The sequence below is a fragment of the Chironomus tepperi genome, unplaced genomic scaffold (assembly GCF_022539635.2).
Source record: "Chironomus tepperi strain 1889 unplaced genomic scaffold, CSIRO-AGI_Ctep_v1 contig_335, whole genome shotgun sequence".
In the NCBI taxonomy this organism is placed as follows: domain Eukaryota; kingdom Metazoa; phylum Arthropoda; class Insecta; order Diptera; family Chironomidae; genus Chironomus; species Chironomus tepperi.
The window spans coordinates 3,950,206-3,976,174 of NW_027226457.1; the positions used below are offsets into that span (position 1 = coordinate 3,950,206).

Consider the following 25,969-nt stretch of genomic DNA (forward strand, 5'->3'; position numbering starts at 1 on the left):
CCAAAAAATATCAAATCAAAATTTTCAAACCACGTGGTCTCCACCTCGAAAAGTTTTTCGTCCATAACTTTTGACCGATCAAATAATTTTCAACAATTTCTTCACATTTTAACAATAAAAAGTGGCAAAAGTGAATCGCCATTCACAAAAATCCCAAAACTCAATTATTAACAAAATAATTGACATAACCTCAAAAACCATCAAACCTATAAAAGCACAAAAAATCAACTGCACTTAACTAAATTATCTTCATCATAAATAACACGACAACGAGATAATATTTTTCCATCACATTTTCCGTCTAATCGCCATCACGTTTCAGCATTATACACGTGGGATTGATAATTATATTTGCATCCACCTGACTGACACATTTGTGACAGTAAATGCTTTTATACTACATTAATCATCGAAAGTGCTCTCGCATATTGAATTTATGTTTTCTTTTTCCTCCCATCGACGACCCCTCACATACGTCTATGTCTCTATTCCTCAATATATTACGTACATATATTTTTTTCTGCAATTTTCATTTTATTGTGTATGAAGGATACACTTGAATGTTCTCATAATATATTACATCGATAAATTGAAACATGGCAAAACAAGTTAGTATGATGGGTGGGGTATAAAGGAACTCTGATAATCAATACTTGGACTATATGCTATGTTACCTTATATGTATGATTCTAATTCAAATCCATGCATGTATATTTTCACATATTACATACATTGAAATGGTTCATCATCCTCATCGTCAGCAATACGTGCAATATATTTTCTTGCTATATATGGAACAAATTAAAAATAAATTTGTTAGGAAAAAGCATATCCTTTCAGGTTTTTTATTCCATCATGTATGTGTATTCTTGACATTGGCATGGAATTAGATATCAAAAAGGATCAAGAAGAAAAATAGTTTTTAGAACTAGATGTTTCATGTTTTTTTGTGGAACCTTTGATGATGGATTTAGAATGGATGTGGTCAGATTAGTGCTGAATTAATGATATTTTGAGTATTATGTCATGATAATGCATGGCATGTGCTAGGCGTTTAGGTTGTTGAGACAATAATAGCTATTAGTAAGGCTAACCATTAAGATTCTGATGTGGAACCACAGCTCAACATCCTCTAAAGCTCCTTTTTGTCAAAACATCCCATCCATTTGCTTATACCTTTAAGCTGCTGTCAAATATTACAAATTTACATCAAAAACAGACAAAAGCACCTGAAAATGGCAATATTAAATTACAGCCTACATAATTTCCAAAATTTCTAATAATAATTCAGACAAAGCTCACAATCAAGTCAAGATACATAACATCAAGGCTAATTTTGAGTGTCGCTTGGTTACTCAAATGTATTTACGTCAATCAAAATAGTGACAAACATGTTTGTCGCAGCTACAATGGATTGGTCATGTATAGTAGGTCATTAGGCGAATGGCAGTTTAAGGAATGAAGGTTCTTCAAGCAACTGGACTTAAACCTCGACTCATAGTTTGTAATGGGATTCGAACCACTCCTTAGACAATATTACTGTCTTTAGCCTACAAATTAAGGCTTTAAGCCGCGTTTATAGTGCATAAGATCCCAAAAAGGACATGCGAAAATTGTCCCATGCCAAGTCTCGAACCCATGACCGCTTGGTCAGTGTTCAATTATTAAAAGTCCAAGAATAAAGTCACTACGCCACTGAGTCACTTCGACTCACAAGTCAGTAAGTGGATACTTTTGGATTATTACCTTAAGTATCTGAACAACAATCCAGACAGTCTTCAAAGACCTTAAATCTTCCTCAAATTATTCTCAACTCTCCAAAAATTCCTACAGCTTCCCCAAATATATCCACAATTTTCCAAAACTAAACAGTTTTATTCAGCATCAACATTCACGTTTTTAACCTTCGACTTACCAAAAATATAATATCAGATCTCATCCATTAGCAGCAGCAACAAAAAAAAAATAAAATTCATGAAGTTCCTCTTCTTTTATGTTGTTTTTTCGTCCTGTTCTGAGAAGGCTGAAACTTTTATGTAATGAAATTCGTTGCCATTTATCTCATTAATTTGCAATTATAGCAAATAAATCTGTGTTTGGAGAATTTGGAAATTAGGAGGATATATAAATAAGGTATTTGGTGTATTTTAGGTGATTTTATGTTGATAAAGAATGATGGGAATTGTAGTTTGAATTGCTATGGATTTAGACCTGGGAAGGGGATGGGGTGCTGAATCTATGCTGGTTTTCACGCCAGCTTATCGACATGGAGCAGATTCTAATTCATGTCGGAACTGTTCCTGGATTCCAAGACTCAGAACGATATCTACATTGAGAAGATTTTCATTCACGTCAGAGGTGCTTCTAGATTGAGCCAAGATTCAGAATCATGTGCTTAATGGGCATACTATATTTACTGCCCTGAAATTCAACCATAATATCGTCATAGCATGTGTTAAGTGGATGGAGTTGAATCAATAATTACTTAAACATAGACATTACATATATGGGGATAATGTTCAAATTAGCTTATGTAACTCAATGACCAAATGGTTCAAGTACTTGGTCAGGAATCAAAATCATCTAGTTCAAGGTGTCTTGTGTTCGAATCCTATTATAATTTCAATTCCATATATAGCTTCTCTCTTAAAAGCTTTCATCATACTAAGTCCAGAGCCTTATTTAGCAATGTGCAAGATCTTTGGTAATGTTGAGGAAGAAATCACACTGGACCGTCCAGAGATTGCTGATTATATCAAGGACATAGTAGTCTTATAGTAGAACAGCTAAGATGAACAATTACTTACTTATTTCCTTGTCTGTGTCATACGTGGGCCCATTGTCTACTCTTGATAACGTCTAAATCCGGCTCTATCCATCGAGAAGTTCCTGCCAATTCAGAATGTTAAGGACATTTTCGTCCTTTTCTATTTAGACATGTTTTAGTCTTCCTCGAGACCTTTTGACGATCCCCAAACTATTTCCCAATCTTTAAGCACCCAAAGTCCAACAATTTGCCAAACTCCCCATCCCCTGACTCAGCAACAAATAAAACAGAAAAACAAACCAATTCAATATTATCGATTCCATCAACAAATTTTTTGTATCCACTAAATAATAATCGGGCAAATGATAACAAGAAGAAGAAGAAAGGCACTATCGTCATTGAAAAAGGAACGTGTTAACATGTCAAAGATATGTGTAAGCACATGCAACTTGAATATGTCGAATCTATTTATAAGGTATAAATAATATATATCCATACATACTTTTTTATGAACATCATCATCGATGTCGTTATAGTCAATAGAATAAATAGAAAAAAAGTACGAACTAAATTGCAATCCCTTTGGCATATTTAATATATGGATGGATATGTTCATGAGAGACACACATGTAGGTAGCATCAGAAAAAAAATTCTTTCGTGCGATCCAATAAATTATTATTATGTATGCTTTCGAACTTTAGAACGTGACTACTAGTAAATTGTATATTGGGCAATTTTTGTTATTGAAGACATGAAGCAATTTTGTGAAAATGATCATTGAATGAAATTTATGTTGTACGCTTTAGTGGAACTAGCATTTAACTAAAAATGAAATGCTGTTAATGCTTGTTGCTGGACGGTAGCTGTGTTTGGGATGGTTTTAATTAAATGATAGATGAGATGATAGATTGGCTCAAAAATACATTGTTGATACACAATACGCATTGAAATGGACTCGTTTATGGTTGGATGTTGACTTTAGTCATTATGTGGATTGCTTGTGCTGTTTTAGACTTGTTTGAAGTTGGCAGAGCATTAGGTTTGATGTTAAATGACTTATTTTGGCAAATTTATGACTTTTGAGTAGTTTATTGGGCTTTACTGGGCTATAATTGAGGTATTTTGGCCTTTAAGTCCTACATCGACCATCCATCCACTTCAGAGAGCCTCACAGCTTCCAATACACCCAATAACCTCTCGAATGTAAATTATACCAGCCAAAGACCTCTCCAGAGCTCATCCAAGACTATCCATCCACTTCAGAGAGCCTCACAGCTTCCAATCCACCCAATAACCTCTCAAATGTAAATTATACAAGCCAACGACCCCTCAAGAGCTCATCCAAGCCCCCAAAAAGGTCATAAATATCCCCCAGCCTCCATAAACCACACCTTAACTTCCCACAAGTCCATAACTTCCAGAGGAAAATTTACAATCAACACAAAATGAGATCGTATACTTGCCCATGAAAAATAGCACTCGAAGGAAGGCAATTTCCACACAGAATTTTCCACATTCGTTACTTGCTTCTTTTTTGTTTTAATGCTGTTGTTTACATTTCGTGCATGTACACGTATTCTTTCTTTTTTCATTTAGAGAGAGTTGGGCAACAAAAAAAAAGTAAAACAAATAAAATACGAAATGGAAATACAATAAAGAATGAAATCAATTCGGAAATCATGAAGATTAAAGTTTGTCCATGAGTGAGTATGAATGGTGCTTTATATGGTTGTGATATTGTGGATATATCAATGGGGTCAATAGGATGTTGTGTGATGGTGTTAAGTTTGAATGGTGAGAAGCTTTTTGAAATTAACGGTTTTTTGATTTTTGAAATTTTTAACTTTCAAAGGAATGAATTTCAAATTTCAAAAAACCTTTAAAAATTCAAATTTATAAAAACCGTTAAAAATTTCAAATTTCAAAAAACCGTTAAAAATTCAAATTTCTAAAAACCGTTAAAAACTCAAATGTCTAAAAACCGTTAAAATTTCAAATGTCTAAAAACCATTAAAAATTCAAATTTCTAAAAACCGTTAAAAATTCATTTTTTTCTAAGAACTTCTTGAAGGCTACAAACTCAGCTTCGGTTAAAAATACCTTCGCATGTTCATCTTCATCTTCATCCACAGTTGTAAATTCCACATAGAATCGTTGCGTATTTATTTACCTTCATGTGCTGAATATATTTTGATATTTATGATGTACGTGTGGTCAAATGTATCTTTTTATACGTATTGTTGTGGATTGAGTTCTCGGAAAAAAGGAACTTAAGGTAGACTTAGACAGCTTTTCTCTCGAAACTTTCCAAATTGTTGAGTTATCTCAATAGATTGATGGATTTTCGGGGTTCAATTTGATGTCAAAAAGTTTTCGAGTAATGGGTGCTCCAGTCAATTCTTCATAGCATCCCAATATGATGAAATAAAATGGACAGCAATTTTGTAAATTAAATTATAAAATTCACTTCCGAGTAGAGGAAGCGCACGATGGTCTTTTAACTTAAGCAAATAATCCCTAAATTAAGATTAACTGTAGCTACATTTTTTGCATTATTAATTGATCTTTGCATAAGGCTTTGTTGTTGGAACTGTGGCTAAACTCTCCATTTTTTTGGGGTTACTAAAAAAAAGGCATGCTGAGAAATGCAAACGCAAGCAAATGAGCGGAATAATTGTGAATATTAGGCATGTAAACCTCCTTTTTTTTGGGGCAAGTTCCATTAAAATGAATGAAAATTTAATTTAACAAAATATTTATATGTTATTTTTGGGTGCAAAAAATTAATTAAAGTTAATTTTCAATTTTTGTATTTTTGAGATTCTAGGAAGGACGAGATGGATGGGGGTGGATAGCTTTTATGAGATAGAATCATGTTCAATGAGCTGTGACATTTTGAATTCTCATTTTTGTTTTATTCTTTATGATTCTTAGAAGCCAATTATATGCTTTTGTATCTATTTTGGTAGATGAGAATGCATGGAGGCGTAGTTAAGGCAGGCAAGGAGGAAAGGGGTGTGTACAGGTGTTCAAAGGTCCCTCATTTTGGAAAGAACTCTTCAATTTTCTGGATTTTAGGTGCAATCCATACAAAAGCTACCAATCCCCTTCCCATCTCCCTCTCTCTCTCGTCTCCCTCTTCAATTCCCAAGAAATCCTTCAATTAGCAATTTAGTTCAATTCAGTTCAATTTATCATGATTTTTTAAGATGCTTCCACTGAAACATAGCATCAAAACCTGAATCCAATTTGTACATCAAACCCCTTGCCATACGTCATAACATTCCATTGCATTTGAATCTTTGATGTTTGATGTTAAAGCAACTGCTCGCTCAAATAAATTAGACACCACATTCAAACGACCTCCGAACGACCTTACTAGAAATTTCCACAAATATCTACCGATAACCAGCTTTACATCTTCAATTTCATGACATAAAAAGAAAATTTCAAAACCTGAACTCAAATAAAACTTTTTTTTCTTTTTAACTTAATGAATCTGTAGTCGCCACACGGATTAAGCATCTTATGAACAGGTGGCAAGTAAAGCTCAATTGATGAGCGAAAAAAACTGTGTTTATTTTGTCGACTTCAATTAAGAATCTTCATTAATCTTCAAAAAAAGAAGCTTCTTCTTCCTTTCTATTTGCGTTCTTCTTTGGCATCGCTGAAATGCTGATGAAAATTCTTCTCCTTTTATGCTTGATTCTTCTTACATTTTCAGAGAGATTAAAGTAATTTATGTGATGATGCTTGGAGATGTTTTAAAGATGCACAGCTTCTGTGAATGAACATTGTTGCTTGATAAGATGTAGGAGGTAAAATAGAAATTTTTTTGAGAAATAATGCTTGAGTTTATTGAAGGTTTTTAGCTTGTTTGGGAGGATGTTTATTGATCAAAGATTGAGCAATGGATATGACGTATGGCAGGGGTGGAGGACATGATGGAGGGATGGTGGGATTTAAGGTTTTGAGGCTATTTTATCAAAAAATCATGATAAATTGAACTAAATTGAACTAAATTGCTAATTGAGGGGAAATCTCTCTCCCATTTTTCTTAGTCCTGTGACAGGTAAGAACCTTACAAATTCTTGGTAATTTGTATGGTTTTGTAAGAAAACCATAGACAAAAACCGTACAAATTCTTGATAATTAGTATGGTTTTTCTTACAAATTCTTGAAAATTTGTGTGGTTTTGTAAGAAAAACCATACAAATTACCAAGAATTTGTAAGGTTTTTGTCTGTCACAGGCACCTGTTTTGCAACTCTGAAAGACTATATAGCAATTTACGAAATGTCTGAAATTTTCTTAGAAAATATAGACACTATATATACCTTTGAGTGATGCTCTCGAACTCAAGATCAAACACATAGTCTTCTCTAAAAATAGTTTGAACTTCAATGGATGCAATTGGGATGCAATCTACAATTTACAATTTAATATGTCTTGATTGAGATCAATTTTCTTCAAATTATGCTGCAATTCTGTCTGTACAAATAATATTTTCAATAAATTTCATCCCAATCATCTTGATATGTAGTTCCAATCTTTGTACCTTTTGAGACAATTTGAAGAGTAGAATGAAGAATATTTCAGCTGTATATTTAATTTATTAAGTTCAAAATTTTAAAATTGAGCATCTTTTTTTGAAGAAGCCTTGAAATAAGAGCTTTTATTGAAGACGATTGGACGTTTCTATGGAAATTATTGAGGAAAATTAATTGAAAAGTCTGATTGATTTTGGAAAGAGAATGTTCTTCCCTTAAGGGTTCAGGATCGAGGATGGGAAAATGATGGGGGTGGGGAGAAGGTATAGGTTGTCAACCTCTACCACCCTTTTTGGAGTTAGGTCTTCAATTTTCTTAAGTTTTTCGTGAAAAAAGTCCCAAAATCCTGGCAACGCTCTTGGTAAGAATTGCAAGGGAGTGGGGAAGGGGGACATAACCTACAAAAATCCCAATTTTCCAACTTTATTCCAACAAATTTATTTATTTTCTTCCTCAAAAATTTCTATTGAATTTTACAGTCCAAAATCTAAAATTAAACAAATTTAAATTAATTTTTTTTTTGTCTAAATCAGGTCTAATCCATAAGATTTCCATAATAGATTACTGCTTTCTAAATTTTCCAATTTATTCGAAAAAATAAATAATATTTTTGGAACTTGAATGGGAAAGAAGAAGTAAACTGAAGATAAAGTTTTTTACGCGTGAGTTTTTTTTTTCTCATTAAATTGTTTTTCTTTTGGCGGGAATGGAAAAATAATACAAATATATTTGAAATTATGCAGGAAAGTAAAGTAATCTAGGTTAAGGTTGGTAATAAGCGCATTTTGAGGTTATTTTGTCAAATTTTGAGGTTATTTTGTCAAATTTTGAGGTTATTTTGTCAAATTTTGAGGTTATTTTGTCAAATTTTGAGGTTATTTTGTCAAATTTTGAGGTTATTTTGTCAAATTTTGAGGTTATTGTGTCAAATTTTAGGTTATTTTTATCAAATTTTGGAGTTATTTTGAGGTTAATTTATTGAATTATGAGGTTATTCTGTCCATTTTTAGGTTATTTTGTCAAATTTTTATGAAGTCAAATTTTGAGGTTATTTTGTCAAAATGTGAGATTATATGCTCAAATTTAGAGGTTATTTTGCCAAATTTTGAGGTTATTTTGAGGTTGTCAAATTCTAAGGTTATGTTGACAAAAGTTGAGATTATATTCCCCAAATTCAGACAAATGTAAAACAAACAAGACAATCTTCCCACAAATCTCAACTCAAGAGCACGTGAAGCATACCACAAACTTATTATATGTATGTTCTATCCCCATGGTTAATGCTAATATTTATAGCTCACAAGACTCTTTATTTCTCCTCTCTTTTCACAGCCTTTTGCACACACACAAAAAAAAAGTATGCCAAACGCATCTCTTATTCTTAAAATCGTATTTACGATTTAATTTATTTTCATTCTTGGAAATATTTGGCGCTTCTGCTATTTGAGCATACATAATATACACAGATACAGCTGTGCGTTTTGTAATTTATTTGAAAAGATATCAAAATTTTTTCTAACAATTTTTTTGTCTTCTTTGTATTTGATTTGCCATTTTTTTCCTACTTTTTGTGGCTCCATTATTGCCATATATAGGAAGAAAAAAAATATATTTTAAGCTTCAAATTTCCATTTTTTGACTGCGCATTGAATTTATTCTTTTATTTGGTAGGGACTCATAAGTGATGGAAATTGGATGTTGAGGGCAAAATTGGTACAAAGTAAGGAAAGATGTGGCATGGGAGTAGCCAGAAAATTAGGGAGGAGGGAGGGAAGGGTGGTTTGGGGTAGTGAAACCTAAAAATTTAGGGGTATTTGGACTTTTTTCATGAAAAATCCCTAAAAATTAAAGAACTTTGTCCCAAGTGAGTGAAAAGCCTGTGTAGGACTCGAACCAACGTCCTACGGTTTCCGGTCGCATGCTCCTACCACTGAGCTACCGGTGACTTTTATGGAACATGACAAAAAGCACAATTAAATCTTCTTTCTCTTTCCTGGGACTCGAAACCCACGTCCCGATTTTGGGTTACATGCTCTTGCCACTGAGCTACCAGGAACTGTTAGGGAGCGCGACAAAAAGCACAATTGAACCTTCTTTTTCTACCCAGTGCTCAGCTCTAGTCGTTATATTGGACCAAAGCACAAATCCAGGAATAAAAGTAGTGATATTTTGAGTGCTAATGGCTCATTCGGCAATGCCTGTAACATGACTCAGAGGACAAAAGAGTCACAAAACTCTCTTCAACTCAACCGCAAAACTAGTTCCAAAGCCGGAAAAATATAACGAGGCAGTTCTCATGTAAATTAAAATTGAACTATATACATAAGTAAAGTTTGAAACATTTTTTTAACAATGGCATAGAAAATTGCAGATTATATAAACTTTTTTTTCATCTCAAGGCTGCTACTGCTGCTTATACAACAAAAATAGCTGTTCCATTTTTCGCTGAACGAGCGCTTTTGCAGTAATTGTGAAACTTAATTAAAATGTTTTTTTTTTTATTCTGCTCCCTTATTTTCTTGTCTCATTTCAGCGTGGAATAACAATGCATGGAAATGGAAAATTATGTTGCAAGTGAAATAATTAACGTTTCAGGATATTTTTTTAGTTTATTCTTGTATGAAATTTTGCTTAAAACAAAAGGAAATTTGTATATTTTTTTGAAATTTTTTTTGTCTCAATTGTGAGGATGAAGGTTGTTTAAGTTCAACAAAAAGTTCAGTAATAAGTTTTCTGATTACTCTTTTCATTTTAATTTTCCTTGCAATTAGCTCAGATTTGCTTTAGATGGATGAAAACTTCAATAAAAGTTGAGATTTCCGCCATTTTGTTTTGATTTTGGGTGGGAATAGAAAAATGGGGAAGCGAAGGTTGACGTAATGTATGTCAACCGATTTGTGCCACTTTTTTACATGAAATAAGCAACTTTAATCAACTCTGTCATTTTTATAGTTCAAAATATGTCCAAAAAACTTTTTGAGGTGAGAAAAGTCCGCCATTTTGTTTTCTGACCACTTTTTTTTAATTTAAATGGATGAAAATTTGAATTTTGTGTTGTTTTTGGATGGAAATGAATAAAATTAAGCCGTACAAGCTGATAATATTTATGTTAATCAATTTGTGCCACTTTTTTGCATAATATAAGTAACTTTAAACAGCTCTATCAACTTTTGTGTGCAAAATAAATTCAAAAAACTTTTCAAGGTGAGAAAAAGTTCGCCATTTTAATTTTCGACCACATGATTGACTTTGTATGAATTAAAAATTCTGTTAATGATAAGATTTCCGCCATTTTGTTTTGGATTTTGATGAAAATAGAAGAAGTGAGGAAGCAAATGTTGATGATATGTATGTCAATCTATTTGTGCCACTTTTTTACATAGAATAGTCAAATTTCATCAATTTTCTATTTGTTTAGTTGAAATTATGTCCAAAAAACTTTTCGAAGTGAGAAAATAGTCCGCCATTTTGATTTTCAACCACATTTTCTAAATACAACAGCTCAATAACTTGTTAGCTTGCAAAATTAATTACTCAAAAACTTGAAAAATCCATCTTTAAGTCAACAGGACTTGAACGGAAATTAAATTTCTTATCTCGTTCCTTAAAATTTTCCAACTATTTTACCCACAGTAGCAACAAGCAATATTAAAAACTTTTCTCATATCCATTTTCAATTTTCCACAAGAATTTTTGATGTTTTTACAAACAAAATTCATTCGATTATATCCAACACATGTGAAGTTTATCCTCACGCCTTTTCTCATTCTCATTGCTGTTGGCCCTTTAAAATTCAATTCATGTTGTACATCGATTTTTGAAATCCTTATTATTATAATAACATGTAACACTTGCAATACATTCGAATTACATTCCAATGTACAAAACAAGTCGGAATGAGAATAATAAAAAAAAGAAGGAACTACACAAGTATTCATTTTATGGCAATATAATGACCCTCAATGTTTCCTTATTCTCTCACACAATTTTGTATTATTATTGTGCATGGTTTGTTGCTACATGTTAATATTGCACAAACAAATAAGGCATAGACATCATCATCGTCATCATCGATAATAGTGAAAATTATAATAAACAATTCAATAACAATAATCTTTGGATGTGCACATATGTACGTACATGCATGATACATTTTCATATATGTTGCATTATGGTCGGCAAAATTTAAATAAAGGATATTTCACATTCATTAATTAATTATAAATATACATACATATAAAACCATTGATGCGTACTTATTTTTGCAGCTGATACACAGCCCCAAAAAAATTATTTTTAATGAGGTCAAATGCACGCAAAATATTTCGCAGTATCAAATATTCAAGGAGGGGGTAAATGACAGACAAAAAAATGGAAGGATTTTTTCATGAATTTTAGATAGCTTTCAGTGTGCTTCCATTTCTGTCCGATTTATGAATTTTTTATGAGGCACGGAAATGTTTTCTAAAGAAATAAACTGTGAGAATTTCAATAATTGAGGTCTAGTTGGGTAGGTTGTTGAGAACTTTGGTGCTATTTTTGGATCAGATGTGTAATTTTAGTTGTTAAAGCTCATTAGTACTAGATAGGTCAGTGGTGGACTACCTTTTATTTATTTTGTGGTTCATAATTGTGGTGATAAGCTTCGATCAAAACCACATACGTGTCGCTGTGCTCAGGTTACCCACCACTAAACTATTTCTAAACTAGTATTGATTAGGGTTCGACAGTTGCATGTAAATTCTTGCACTTGCATGCAGTACTTGCAAACAGTATTCTCATACTTGCATGCAATTGTCCAACCCTAGTATTTAATCCTGACTGACATATTAATGGACACACAAATAAACACACAAGCTGATAAATTTATAGTCTGGTGAATAAAAAGACAAACAGAACTAAAGTCAGATTGAGAACAAGACAAAGGCATGTATCCAGAAGGAATGGAGGGTGAAGGGGGAGGGGTAGGAGTTGGAATGATCAAACCCCAGTCATTTTTTGAACAAAATTCATCATTTTATTAGAATTTTTAGTTACAAAATTTAGCAATCCTCCCACTTCTAAGACGTTGAATTTAGAATTGACAGTATTTGAACCGGCGATCTTCGAGTTAGGGATCGTTCGAAAACAATTACGTAACACTTAGGGAGGGATAGAATTCACAATATTGGTTCATTAAGTTGCTACAAAGCGTTACAATGAAGGAAAGGAGTTGTATGACAGATAGACAGCTAGGAAGAAAGTCAGTTAGACAGACAGACAGTTAGACAGACAGTTAGACAGTTCAGACAGTTCAGACCGTTCAGACAGTTCAGACAGTTCAGACAGTTCAGACAGTTAGACAGAGTTAGGCATACAGACAGGCAAACAGACAGGCTAACAGTTTGACAGACAGATAGTTAGACAGCCAGACAGACATAATATTAGATACATAGACAGTTAGTCAGACAGACAAGCAAACATACATACAAACGATTAATGGATTCACTAATTTCCTCATCAGGCTCAATTCATTAGAAATTCTATCAATTATTTTAAATGACCAAAAACTTCCAAAATCATCATGTAAAATTCATCAATCAAGAGGCCTTAAAAAATAAAATTATTCAATTTCAATTTGTGCAGACACCTCCCATGTCATCCATTAATGAATAATTTCAGCAACTCAACAAAAAAAAAAAGAAAAAATTTATTTCATTTAGTCGTGACTGAAAATTGAGTTAATTTTATTCAAAAACAGCAGAAAGAACTTCCAACATGAAACTATTTCAGCCATGCAAATTTAATTTATTAACAAAAAAATGTATATAAAATTAATGATGAGAGGGAAGTATGTGTTTGTGTGTGCCATTCAGCACAGGCTTAACAGCATTGATGCTTTTTTTCTCATTAGCATTAAATTAATTTTCATCCATAAAATATTCAAATTATGTTATGAAAAAATATATCTCATTTAATGTCAAAGCTTATGCAATTCAATTCAATTCAATGCTGATGATTTGTTAGAAAAACCTTCATTATGTGAAATGGGAGGTGATCTCTCGGTGCATACACACAATTTGGTTCACCGAGAACCAAAAAAAAAATAATATTATTCGTAATTCAATGAGCTGACAACTTTTTGACATCAATTAATTTTATTGCACATTTGAGTGTGTCTGTTTGTGTGTTATGCGGGTGTAGATGTTGAGTATGGGACACATTTGAGGTTATGGATTCAAACGCATTTGAATAATGGGGATTTTTGATGAGAATTTTAATAAGTTACAGAAATCCTAAAACTGTAGAGTAAATTGTGCAGCTTTAAGCATGATTTTAGAAATAGAGGAATAAAGCTTCAAACAAGCATAGTTTAATCTAGTCAAGAACAATTTTGACTTTAAAATCCTCTCAAAAGCAAAGTTTGGCAGCGTTTTCTGAGAAAAAATGCATTTTTACTCTTATATACTGAACGTAACTTATGAATGAACCCCAATTCTCATTTTTGCCACTTTTTTACATAATTAAGCACAAACTCTGCATCAAAATATGCTTTAGCCTTCAAAATATTCAAGAAAAACTTTTCGAGGTGAGAAAAAATCCGCCATTTTGTTTATCATTTTATGTCCGCCATATTGAACGCAACTTATTAATGAACCCCAGAGCATATTTTTGCCACTTTTTTACATAACTAAGCACAAACTCTGCATTAAAATGTTCTTTAACCTTCAAAATAATCAAGAAAAACTTTTTGAGGTGAGAAAAAATCCGCCATTTTGTTTTTCACTTTTTGCTCGCCAAATAATTTATCAAAAATTGTTAAAAAAATTGAATTTAAACATTCTAAAACGCAATATTAAACATTAAAGAATCAATTGAATTTCCTAAAATTAAATTATTTGGTAAAATAATTGAAAAATCCACCTCATTAATGATATTGATTGTCTATTCAACATAAAAACATGACAGTTCAATTAATCAGCCTCATTACTTCCCCATCCCCAAAGCCACATCACAATAATGGAACTATCAAAAACTACTTTTATCATGAAAATATATTTAAATTTTTCCCATCAAAAACACAATAGAAAACCAATTTTATTCAAATTAAATGTGACAATTCCTGTTACTATTTTCAATAAATTTCGCATCAAAAAGTTTATTAATTAATTTTTCCCAATCGAAATAAATTAACATGTTGCAAGCTGTTGAAAATTTTTCGCTCCTGACTAAATAAAATGTATGGATAAATGAAATAAGAGTTTGTGGAAGCCCCGGAGTGTGCTACATTGAATCCATAAAATTACGCCATGTGTGTAAAATGTGTACGCATCGACAGGTTAATGATTATGTTCCTTCATTGTTACTTTACTTTATCATTAACATGACTCATTCATGGTTGCGTAAAAGGATGTTATTGGTTCCTTGGGAGTATTTTGGGATTGAAGTAGGGGGAAGTGAATGAGATTTGGAGGATTTTTTGAGTGAGTCTTAAAATTTGTGCTTCAAAGCATTCAAAATTGTTCAAAAATTCAAAAAACATTCATTAAAACATTCAAAACTGTTCAAAAACATTTAAAAACATTCAAAAATTCGAAAAAATTCAAAAATTTACAAAACATTGAAATTTTTAAAAACATTCAAATTTTCAAAAATTATTGAAAAATTCAAAAACATTCAAAAATTCAAAAAAAAAAAAAAAAAAAAAACATTCAAAAAATTCAAAAACATTCAAAATTGATCCATTCGATAAAACATTCGATAATTCGAAACATCCAAAAACACAAAAAAAATCACAAATTTCTAAAACATTCGAAAGTTCAAAAACATTTGAAAGTTGAAAAACATTAGAAAACATTCGAAAACATTCAAAAAGCATTCGAAAACATTAAAATCTTTTATTTCACAAATTTAACTTGAAAAAAGGATTTTGAACTTCAACATCCTTTAACTAAAATCTACCAAAATTCTCCAAAGGATCATAAACGTCGGAAAATTTCCTTGACATTATGCTAATGTTCTATATTCACTTACATCAACCACATAAATGCTTTCACATACACTCACATAAGTTTTCCTTCCTCTATCTAATCACAATAATGGCAAAAAGTTTAAAGTCTTTTAGACGAAAAAAGCCTTCGAGACATGAAAGTTTTCAGCAAACTGTAAGCTTTACTTTATCATAATGAATAAATGTAAATTTAATGACACACCAAGCCTGAAAAATTATTATTTTCCCATTCAAACCTTCTCTCCCGACTCATTATAAATAGCGTCAAATTATTATTTGCGTATTTGTTTGTATTATTAAGCACACGACAAAAGGAATTAAGTCGTTTTTAATTTTTCAAATCGTGATAAAGAATTGTTTGCCTTTTTCAACCTTCTGGTAAAAGTTTTCATGTAAGCTGATACTTTTTTTTTGAGAATTTATTTTGTAAAGCTTTGTAAATTGAGATAAAAAGGTAAAAAGTTTAGCGAGCTTTTCTAGAGTTGGGAGATGAATTTTGAAGCAAAAAAGAAGAATATCAATAAGTCATCTCCGGATAATTTGATTTAGTAATCTTTGGGATTCGAACCACTAATTTAATACAAATTTATATTACAATTCACAGACTTTGTGTAACTGACATAGCAAAATCTTGAATAGTTGTCTGTGTTGTCCATAAAATATTGGAAGTATGTTACTTAATTTGAATCAGGAGCATATAAAATGCTATCATTGGATCGACATCAGGTGAGGAAGGATGAACAACACTATTTGAAAAAATCAATCACATCTTTTACACATTCCTTGAATCTCATTATAAACCCAACTTACTTACTAACTTTGGTGGCCATACAGATTCATTGTGATTCATAACCTCCCTCACTTGGTTCTCTTAGCTTGTGCCTAAAGATGGGAATTTGCTATGCCAACGAACCTTGATTTAATCAGCCCATCGTTTGACTCCGTCTCACTATAGGGCTTAGATTGACGGTCTCCACCGCGTGTAGGTATATGGTGGAGTTAAGCTAAGAGTGAGGAACCCAATAAGTCATTTCAAATATTGGATATAAATTTCAACATAACAATTGTCAAACCAATATCCTTTTTTTCGCTGCAAATTAACTCTTGTATCCAAAATGTGATTTATTAATTCAACTCAGAAATAACAAAAAAATTGTCGAAGGTTCAAATCCTATTAAATTCAAAATGTGGGAAATTCACATGTATCTTTTAGAGCTCTTATTCCATTTTTTTGCAAATTTATTCCTCATTACACCCAAAACCCGCTACTCCACATCATCCTCCAACGACATTCCATCCTTGACTTCATTTAAGTTTGCAACACAAATAAATTTTAATGAATTTTTGTGAGCCACAAAGATTAAAATTAAATTTTTTTTTTATATCTTCTTTTATTTATATGGATTCATATTTCGGGTATTCAGCATTGCTTCTTATTGTTTTAAAGTTTATGTCTGTATATCTGTGAGATGCGAGGATGTGATCCCTTTGGCTTAACAATGAATAGCAGATAAAAAGAGGAGAGAAAAAAAAAAAACTTTTCTTTCTGTCATTTTTTGGAAGTAAATTTTTAGCAGAAAGATAGACAATAAATTAAGATCATTGTATGCTTAAATGGAAAACTCTTTCCATTTTTGTGTGGCTTTAAAAAAAAGGCTATAAAAGTTGTGAAACATAAAATTTATCTGAATTTTTTTCATCTTTTGTAGATGAAATTTTGTGTGTGTATTTTTGGAATCAGCAAGATATGTTCATGTAAAATTAATGGACATAATGAAATGTTTTATGTTTATGGATATGAAATAATTTAATGTAAGAGGGGGTAGTCAGGGATGGGTATTGGGGGGTCAATGTCCTTACTATACTCCAATATGGATCTATAAACTTAATATAAGGGAAGTAGTAGCCAGTCCCCAGATCTCTTCTTCCGTCAACATCTCCCCAATACAGTCTTGATTACTCCCTGCTTGATTACTCTTGGTTTTGGGGTTCCAACTCAGCCCCTCGACACTCCTGAATACTCCTTACTTACTATTCTTGGTATTGGGGTTCCAACTCAGCCCCTCGACACTCCTGAATACTCCCTACTTACTACTCTTGGTTTTGGGGTTCCAACCCATCCCCTCGACACTCCTGAATACTCCCTACTTAGTACTCTTGGTTTTGGGGGTCCAAATCATCCCCTCGATACTCCTGAATACTCCCTACTTAGAACTCTTGGTTTTGGGGTTCCAACTCATCCCCTCGATACTCCTGAATACTCCCTACTTAGAACTCTTGGTTTTGAGGTCCCAACTCAGCCCCTCGACACTCCTGAATACACCCTACTAGATTTTGAGAGTCTTACTCTCTTCCTGATTATTCCCTGCTTGTTATGTAACACTCTGAGGAGAACAAGAAGGATATTTTGATGCAAGAATGAAGGAGGATCAAAAAGTCAAAAATAGTTATGCTACACAAAATGAGGAATCATAACTAACTATACAAAAACATTTATTTTAATAAATTCTATTCATAAAACTATATTTCTCATAAAAGCCATAAAGGCATAATATGAGAAGAATGGGTTAAGGAACAAGACAATGTTAATGAATATAAAGCAGGATGAATGTGGGCTGTGAGAACTTTTTGACATGAACCTAATCAATGGTTTTAATAAAATTTTAATTGAATTTTTTCATTTCCAGAACAAATTTCATCAAGCCTAGACAATTTATGCTGTATGTATGTAAATGTATACAAATCAATGTCAAATGAGGAGGAAGAAAATGAGCAACTAGGTGGAGAATAGGCATTAAAAACAGAAGTAAAGAAGTTGAAGAAAATTCATTTTTTTGGAACCAAAAAAGCTTAAAAGGCAGCAAAATCAATCATGTTTATGAAATTGCCACTCGTTGTGTATAATCTCATCATAATCCTCAATATTTTCGCAAAAGTGACGAATGCTGTTCATGCGGATATCTTTAAGAATGTTCGACTTGGAACGAGAATTGTACAGACACGTTTCGGACGACTGCAGGGCATCGTGCTGCCCCTCGACAATTTTAAATTCCTTAAACCTGTTGAGGCATTTTTGGCCGTACCGTACGCAACACCGCCAACGAAAAGTAATCGGTGAGTCATTCCGCATTTTTTATATTTTTTCTTCTTATAAGGTACGATAAAGATGTTCTTTATGTCAATGACGACGATGATTTCATGACCTTCGTTAAATAATTGGATGATATTTTCATCCAAATCTTTAGAATTTGTTTTAAAGTTGAGGATTTCTTGGGGAAATGGTAAGGTATGGAACTTTTTGGTGGACTTTTTTTGTTGTCATGCTGAATTTCTAGTTTTAAAAATGGTTTGAAATGTGATTGAGAGGGGAAATTAATGGAAAAAGTGATACTTAATGCAGATATCTAACTTAATTGGAGACAGGAGGTGCTGTGTTCTAGTGCCGCTCTCAGAATTTGTCAAATACTAGTCCAGTCCTTCTATTACTTCCGTCTAAAGTTCCATTTTAGTTTTCCGTCATAAACTGCTGTTCCTAAGAAGCTAAAGGATCTAAACTTCTGAATAATCACTAGTCTGGTGGTTGGATTCAAACCGGATTCAACACCGACTTTTATGACATGCACCAGGCTGGTGATGGGATTTGAACCCGTTAGTCCAAATTCAACACTGACAACTTTCATGACCCATTGTTAGCTGTGGTGATGGGATTCAAACCCGGGAATCCAAATTTGACTCCAACCTTCATGAACTGCACTAAGCTAATGGTGGGATTTGAACCCAGGAGTCCGAATTCAATAACAAATTTCAAGATCCCCACACTCAGCTGGGGTCCCGAGAGTCCAAATTACACACCAAATCTCATCTCCTGTACTTTGGTTATTGATGAGATTTGAACCTGGGAATCCAATTTCAACAGAAACCTTCAAGATCCATCATCTTTCCAACGGAGCTATCAAGCCACTTTAGCTTCTTAAATTAGTGCCAACTAACACTTTTATACATACTAAACCTACTGAATCCAACTATTAAATCCAAATTAAATTTTCAACAACTCAACGCATTTCTCAGTTTATTAATTATTAATTTAATAATTTTCACTTGATAAAGCTGAGTAAGCTAATGTAAATGAATGCCGTATGAAATATGATAGTGTCAATCTAACCTAGTTTCATTTGTAATTTCATTGATGTTTACTCAGAATGTGAAAAAAGAATTCACTGAAATGGAAATAAATGTGTCAATATTTATAGTGAAAATATTAATTGGATTTCTTTTGATTGGAATGAGACAAGGGGATTGAAGCTTTTGAGTCAAATTCAAATTTGAATAAAATTCAATATTTTTAGAATTTTAAAATTCAAATTTTTGAAAATTAAAAAATTCAAATTTTTTAAAATTTATAATTTCGAAATTTTTCAAAATTTAAAAATTCAAATTTTTAAAAATTGAAAATTTTAAATTTTTTTAAAATTGTAAAAATTTAAATTTTTTAAAATTCAAAATTTTTCAAAATTGAGATATTCAAATTTTTAAAAAATTCAAAATTTAATTTTTTAAAATTTACAAAATTCAAAATTTAGAAAATTCAAATCTTTAAAAATTAAATTTTTTTAAAACTATTTTAAAGTTATAAAATTCAAATTTTTTAAAATTGAAAAAAATCCAAAATTTTTGGAATTTAAAATTTAAAATTTTTGAAAATTAAAAAATTCAAATTTTTTCAAGATTTAATTTTTTTTAAATTTAAAAAATTCAAAATTTTGAAAATTTTATTTTTTTTTTAAATTTAAATTTTATGAAGTTTCAAATTTTTAAATTTTTTAAAAAAGTTTAATATTTTAGAAAATTGAAAAAAATTAAAATCCCATAAAATTCAAAAGACATTCCTTTCCCATACACAAGACTAATTTCAATTCCACCACAATAATCAACTCGACACGAAAGAAAGTTCCCCAAAACTTTGAAGGCAAGTCATAATTTTCTTTGTGATTATTCATTGTCGTTAATCACAGGAAAGGTAGTGAGAAGATTTTTAAGGCTTTTATCGCTTTTTGTGTTCACGCACAATAAATTATGTGCTATAAATAAAACAAATTTTAGTTTTTCCATAAAAAAATAATTTTTTCATGAGAAAATTTCTATAAGTTTTTCATGTCTTCTTGTGGCTTGAATATGGAAATGAGTTTGAAATCCTTTCATTAATATTTTCTTGGGTAAAACTTTAGTTTTTTCATTTCTATAAATTGAAGGGACTCTTAATGATCACAGGTCATCAACATTTTTTGGGGATAGAAAATTGAAAATTTTCTCAGCATATACAAAAATGGTTTGGAAAGTTTTAATAGTTGCTGTGCTTTTTAGACCGAATATTAATGCCTTTGGGTTGGGGTTTCTGTCCAATTTTGGATGAGAATGTTTTGAGGTTAAGGGACGTTTTGATTATGGAATGGCTACGACATTGAATTAATTAATTAGATATTTGTTAAAGGTTTGCATTTAATCAGCTTCAAAAAATTCAAATTAAAACTTTTTATAAATTTCAAATTTTAACGGTTCTGAAAAACTTAAATTTTAACGGTTCTGAAAAATTCAAATTTTAACGGTTCTGAAAAATTCAAATGTTAACAGTTTTGAAATATTCAAATTTTAACGGTTTTTAAAATTTCAAATTCTAACGGTTCTGAAAAATTCAAATTTCAAACAACTCAATTTATTCAGTTCCACAAAGTTATAAGATACAACTTTTAACTCTCCTTTTCTCACTCAATTTATATACAATTGAAAAACTTTAAAATCACCCGAGAACAAAAAAATAGTCATCTAGACCATTTCATGCTCTAAAATCCCCAAACACAGCAAAAGCTTTTAAAAGCTTAATGCATGCAAAATGGAAGCTGAAAAAAAAGAATTTTAGAGACACAAAGATTGAAAAAAAAATATCATTAAGATATGTGTAGCAGAGATTTGCGATAATCTTATCAGCTTGTATGGTATTGAATTTTCGGACGCTTTATCTTTGTTAATGGAAAATGGCAGTGATAATGCTTTGAGTTAAGGACAATTAGAAGAAGACTTCTTGTAGACATTATGGCATTGAATTTTTGAGTATTTGCCAACTAATTGGAAAATTTCATAATCATTGACATTGGATTAAATTGATTTTTTCATGGACCGTCCACCTCGAGTTTTTTAATGCTTATATCTAGCAAGCCATGATGATTTTTGAAATCCTTTAAATTGATTCTTGTTCAAAAAATGTGAGCAAGTAAGTTTTAATAAATTTCGACCGTATCTATAAGATACATAACCTAAAAAAATGCAAATTCTAAGTTTCTGATCTAATCCTAATTTCATCAACTGAAACCTCTAAAGTTGTTACTGCAAAAAGTATATAAAATATATTTAAATCCCCTTAATAAAATCCCTAGTGAAAAAGTCAATAAAATTTACTACAAGTCAGTAAGATCCTATAAATTGTGCTAAGCTTATTACGTCAAGAAGTCAATTCTACCTTTAGATATTTCCATCATCTCAAATTAGATACCCACCTTCTCCAATTTCAGCAACAGTTTTCATCCTCCAACTAGCATAAATAAGACAAATTTACCATAAAAAATCGAAAAAAAAGGCTCAACCGTAGCAGATAAACTTTATTGAAGTCTTGCAGAAGCTCTTTTCGAAAATGAGCTTATTTTTTTTAAGGAATTTTCATTTTGCGTTGTTTTTATTTATTAGAATTTTTTATTGGCGTTTTGGGGTTTTTTTCATATTCTTTATGATAATTTGATGCGCTCATGTTTTCCGGTTTTTACTGCACTGCTTCTTATTATTCTAGCAATTTTCATTCATTTGGATCTTATGTTATTAAAGGATGTATGGGAAAAAGCGCAGTTTTTGGGGGTACTAAATGGATGAAATCAGAGCTGCCAAATAGACACTTGTCGCCTGTGATAGGCATCTGTCATACGTCTGTGATAGGCACCTGTCATACGCCTGTGTCAGGCGCTTGTTTTGCAACTTCTCTTAATGAAATGACTGTCAACTAGAATTGGGGTCGTTCATTTATTACGTGACGCTCTTAAGTAGGTGGGGGAGTCAAAAATCAATTTTTTGCATTACGTAATAAGTGAACGACCCGTTTCGTTGCCAATCTGATCAAAAGTCACAATTTTCTAAGAATCTATTGAAATTTGTATGAAATTATATACTTCACAAGTGACAACAGAAAAAAATTCCATTCAAATTAATTTTAATCAGCTTTTATTGAGCCGGAGCGAACTCAAGTCGACTTCGAACTCTAGATTTATTGATCTGAGAAGAAGGATGAATTAATACTGTTGTAATAATAGACCTTTGTCCAAGAAAATCAAAAAAAAAAAATAAAGAAGACGTAAATAACAACAACATCACTAAATTCATAGGAATCGAACCTCTTTCAGAATCATTTCAAATTTGCATTTTATCAACAATTTGAATCATTTGATGGAAAATTTGACATTATTATCTATATTAAGATGATTAGGAACCTATGCAATTAGAAATGGAGCCTCGACGAGCTATTTCGTTACTTAATGGAGCAATATTAGATTTCATTCTTACTTACTTACTTCACTGGTCATACAGATCAGCTGTGATTCATGGCAATTCTCAGTTGACGTCAAAAACTAGCTGTATTGCTTGCTGCTCTTTGGCAATTGCAAATACCAAGTGCTAAATTGTCTCTATCAACAGCCTTCTTCCAAGGATTCTTAGACCGCCCTCGTGCTCTATTGCTATCTAAAGGTTAACAAAACATTAAAGGCACCAGACAAAAATACACAAGATTCTTAATCTTAGTATTGAGTAAATTCACTTACTTACTTACTAACTTACTGGAATCATGCTCTGGCTTGGAGCCTAGGTTATTACAAAAGGCCTCCCATCCCTGACTCTGTTACTGGCCATATCAAAATTTGAGTAAATTCACCTTAGCAGCCAATTAGCTGACTGCCTATTGTTCATTGCAGTCAAAAAATTCAGGACAAAGAGACAAAATAAAATTTCCATATCCTGCACGAATCTCCTTAAAAGCTATCAAAATTGTTCTCATAGCAAAAAGGAATTTATTAAAGGCAGCAAAAAAAAAGACGAGAATGGGAAGAAATTTCTTCAATATTGCGAACCTCATAAATTTTAAATTGTCTTGCAATATTCAAAACATTTACCTTTCCTATCGCTCACGACATTAATGCTGATGGAGATAAAATTGAAAAACATTATATTTTTTTATGCTTAATGGGAATAAAAATCGATATGTTCAGAGAATTTAATTCTGTTGGATTCACATTATTTATTCAATATTAAAAAATATTGATTTAGGTACAAAAGTTTTGTTCAGCTTGTGCTAAATGGCAAAGCATTTTGGCAAAACTTCCTTCAAATAAATTTCTAATTGATTGTTTCGAATTTTCATTCCGAGGAAGTAATTTATAGTCAGAATGTAAATGAAAATTTAATTAAATTATTCGGAGATTCTTAATGAGACTGAATTTTCAGGAAATTTGGAATGCTGTGAGATGCTTGAAATATTATTAGACAGTTAGGTAATTTTTTATACACAAATGTAAGGCTCTGTTGTTGAAAGATGATGATGTAAGCAGCTTAGAGGTTTTTTGCGAAATTTGAAATAAAAAATATGAAGAAAATTCTTGGAAAATTGTTTTTAAAAGCATTTGTTGAGGAGCCAAAAATATGTAAAATGAGAGGAAAATGTCATTGAGTGAGGGAATTTGATTTGATTGTTCTGAGCTCCTTTGGGAATATTCTGCAATTATGTAATGCTTAAAAGGTGCGGGGTTTAAAATCTTGCAACGAAGCACACATTTTGAGTCATTATTTTGTTGGAAAGAGTTGCTATGGGAAGCTAGGATGCTCAAACGCTATCCACAGAGATGCGTAGTCACATTCTTAGTAAGAAGGCATTCGCTTGCCATCAGTCAGCTACAATATTGTCATCATTGACTTCTTTCTTAGAGTTCTTTTACCACTTGCATGATCACTTTCCATTTCCTTAGTAGAGACTTGAAGATCTTACTTAATCGACATTTTCAGCTCGATTTTAGGAGCATGTTGTCGTGTATGTCTAACAATTGTAACGACATTGTTCGAATTCTTATCATATGAACAACATTATACATACATCATGAACATGAGAGAATGGTTTCTTATGGGAATCGAACCCACGTTCTCACATAGGATAGATACAGATATCAGGTCTCTTGTCTAACCACTCGGTCACTGAGGTCTTACTCTAACACTGACAGATTCGGGTATATATTGCTTTATACTCAAGATTACACTTTATTCTGATATTCAGGATCTCTGCTTTGAAGAGCTTTCTTCCACAAAATGACTATATTGGACACAATGGTGTCTGTAAAGTGCCTGAAGAGTTCCAAACTGTCAAAAAATTCATTTTAGATCCCAAAAAATCAAAAAAAGCTCAAAAATCTTAAAATCATCTTCAAACTTCCAACTTTCTGGCCGTACAGTTCAATTGTAATCCATGAGCTTCTATAAATGTCGCTTAAAATTAACTCTATCGCTGTCTATTTCTTGCCATTTCCCAATTTCAAGTGCAAAACTCTCTCAATCGACAGCTTCCATCCATGAGCTCATCAGACGCCCACGTGAATCTCCCCAAAGACACACACAAAAGAAAAATATTTTCTCAACTCATAGAGCCGAAAAAAAAGAAATCGATAAGTTCAAAAATTTCCATAAAAAAGTAGGAGCAAAAAAAATTTCCATTAAACAATTTGAATAAAGTTCACGAGCAGCACAGAACGAGCAACAAAAGACACAAAAACAAAGTTTATGTTGAATGAATAATAATTTATGAGCTTACAACTCTTATGTAACATCAATGACGTCATAGTTTCCATCAGAGTTGCAAAACAGCCTTTGGCAGGCAAAAACCGTACAAATTCTTGACAATTTGTAAGAATTTTAATACAAAGCCGTACAAATTCTTGATAATTTATATGGTTTTGTAAGAAAAACCTTACAAATGTTCAAGAATTTGTACGGTTTTTGCCTGTTTTCCAACTCTGCTTGCCATTTATGAGCAAGTTTCAAATTTCAAAGGAACTTGACTTTTTCTCATTTCTTGCTGCCTCATTCACGATGACAGTCAAATTGTAAAATTTTAGTGTTATTGAAAAATCCCCAAACAGAAAAAATGAAGCTATAGGCAGGCAATAACTGTAAAAATTGAGATAGAAAAAAAAGTGAATCCATTAAAGTAAATGCTTTAAATTCCGTAAATAACGCTTTGCCTTATCAGCATCCGATTATCATTTCATGCCATTTTCAGGCTAAATAATCCCATCATGAGGATTATAATCTCTCTTATTCATGCATTTTTATTTTATTTTTTTTTTTTTACGGTAGAATTGGTTTTGCGATGATACATGTAAGGATGTGGATGTTGGTGAGGATTAAAAATAATAAAGTTTTTGGAATTTTAAGGTTGGAAAATTAAGCATGAAAATGGAAAAAGTATTGAAAAAAACGGCAAAAATAGAAATATATTGGAATTGCTTCGGAGAATTTAATAATGAATTTTTTAGGATTTGAACCTTGACTTTTGACTCAAATTCTCTTTTTTTTGCCTGTAGCAAC

General features: G+C 31.8%; 1 protein-coding gene across 1 annotated transcript in view; it reads left to right on the plus strand.

Moving 5' to 3' along the window:
* Positions 1 to 25,969, plus strand: part of Nlg4 (Neuroligin 4) — a 137,132-nt gene that overhangs the window by 23,537 nt on the left and 87,626 nt on the right. Inside the window, exon 4 of the mRNA XM_070644192.1 lies at positions 17,995 to 18,421. Within this exon, the coding sequence (XP_070500293.1) occupies positions 18,180 to 18,421 (242 nt within the window). The 5' untranslated portion in view covers positions 17,995 to 18,179. The remainder of the gene's footprint in view (positions 1 to 17,994; positions 18,422 to 25,969) is intronic.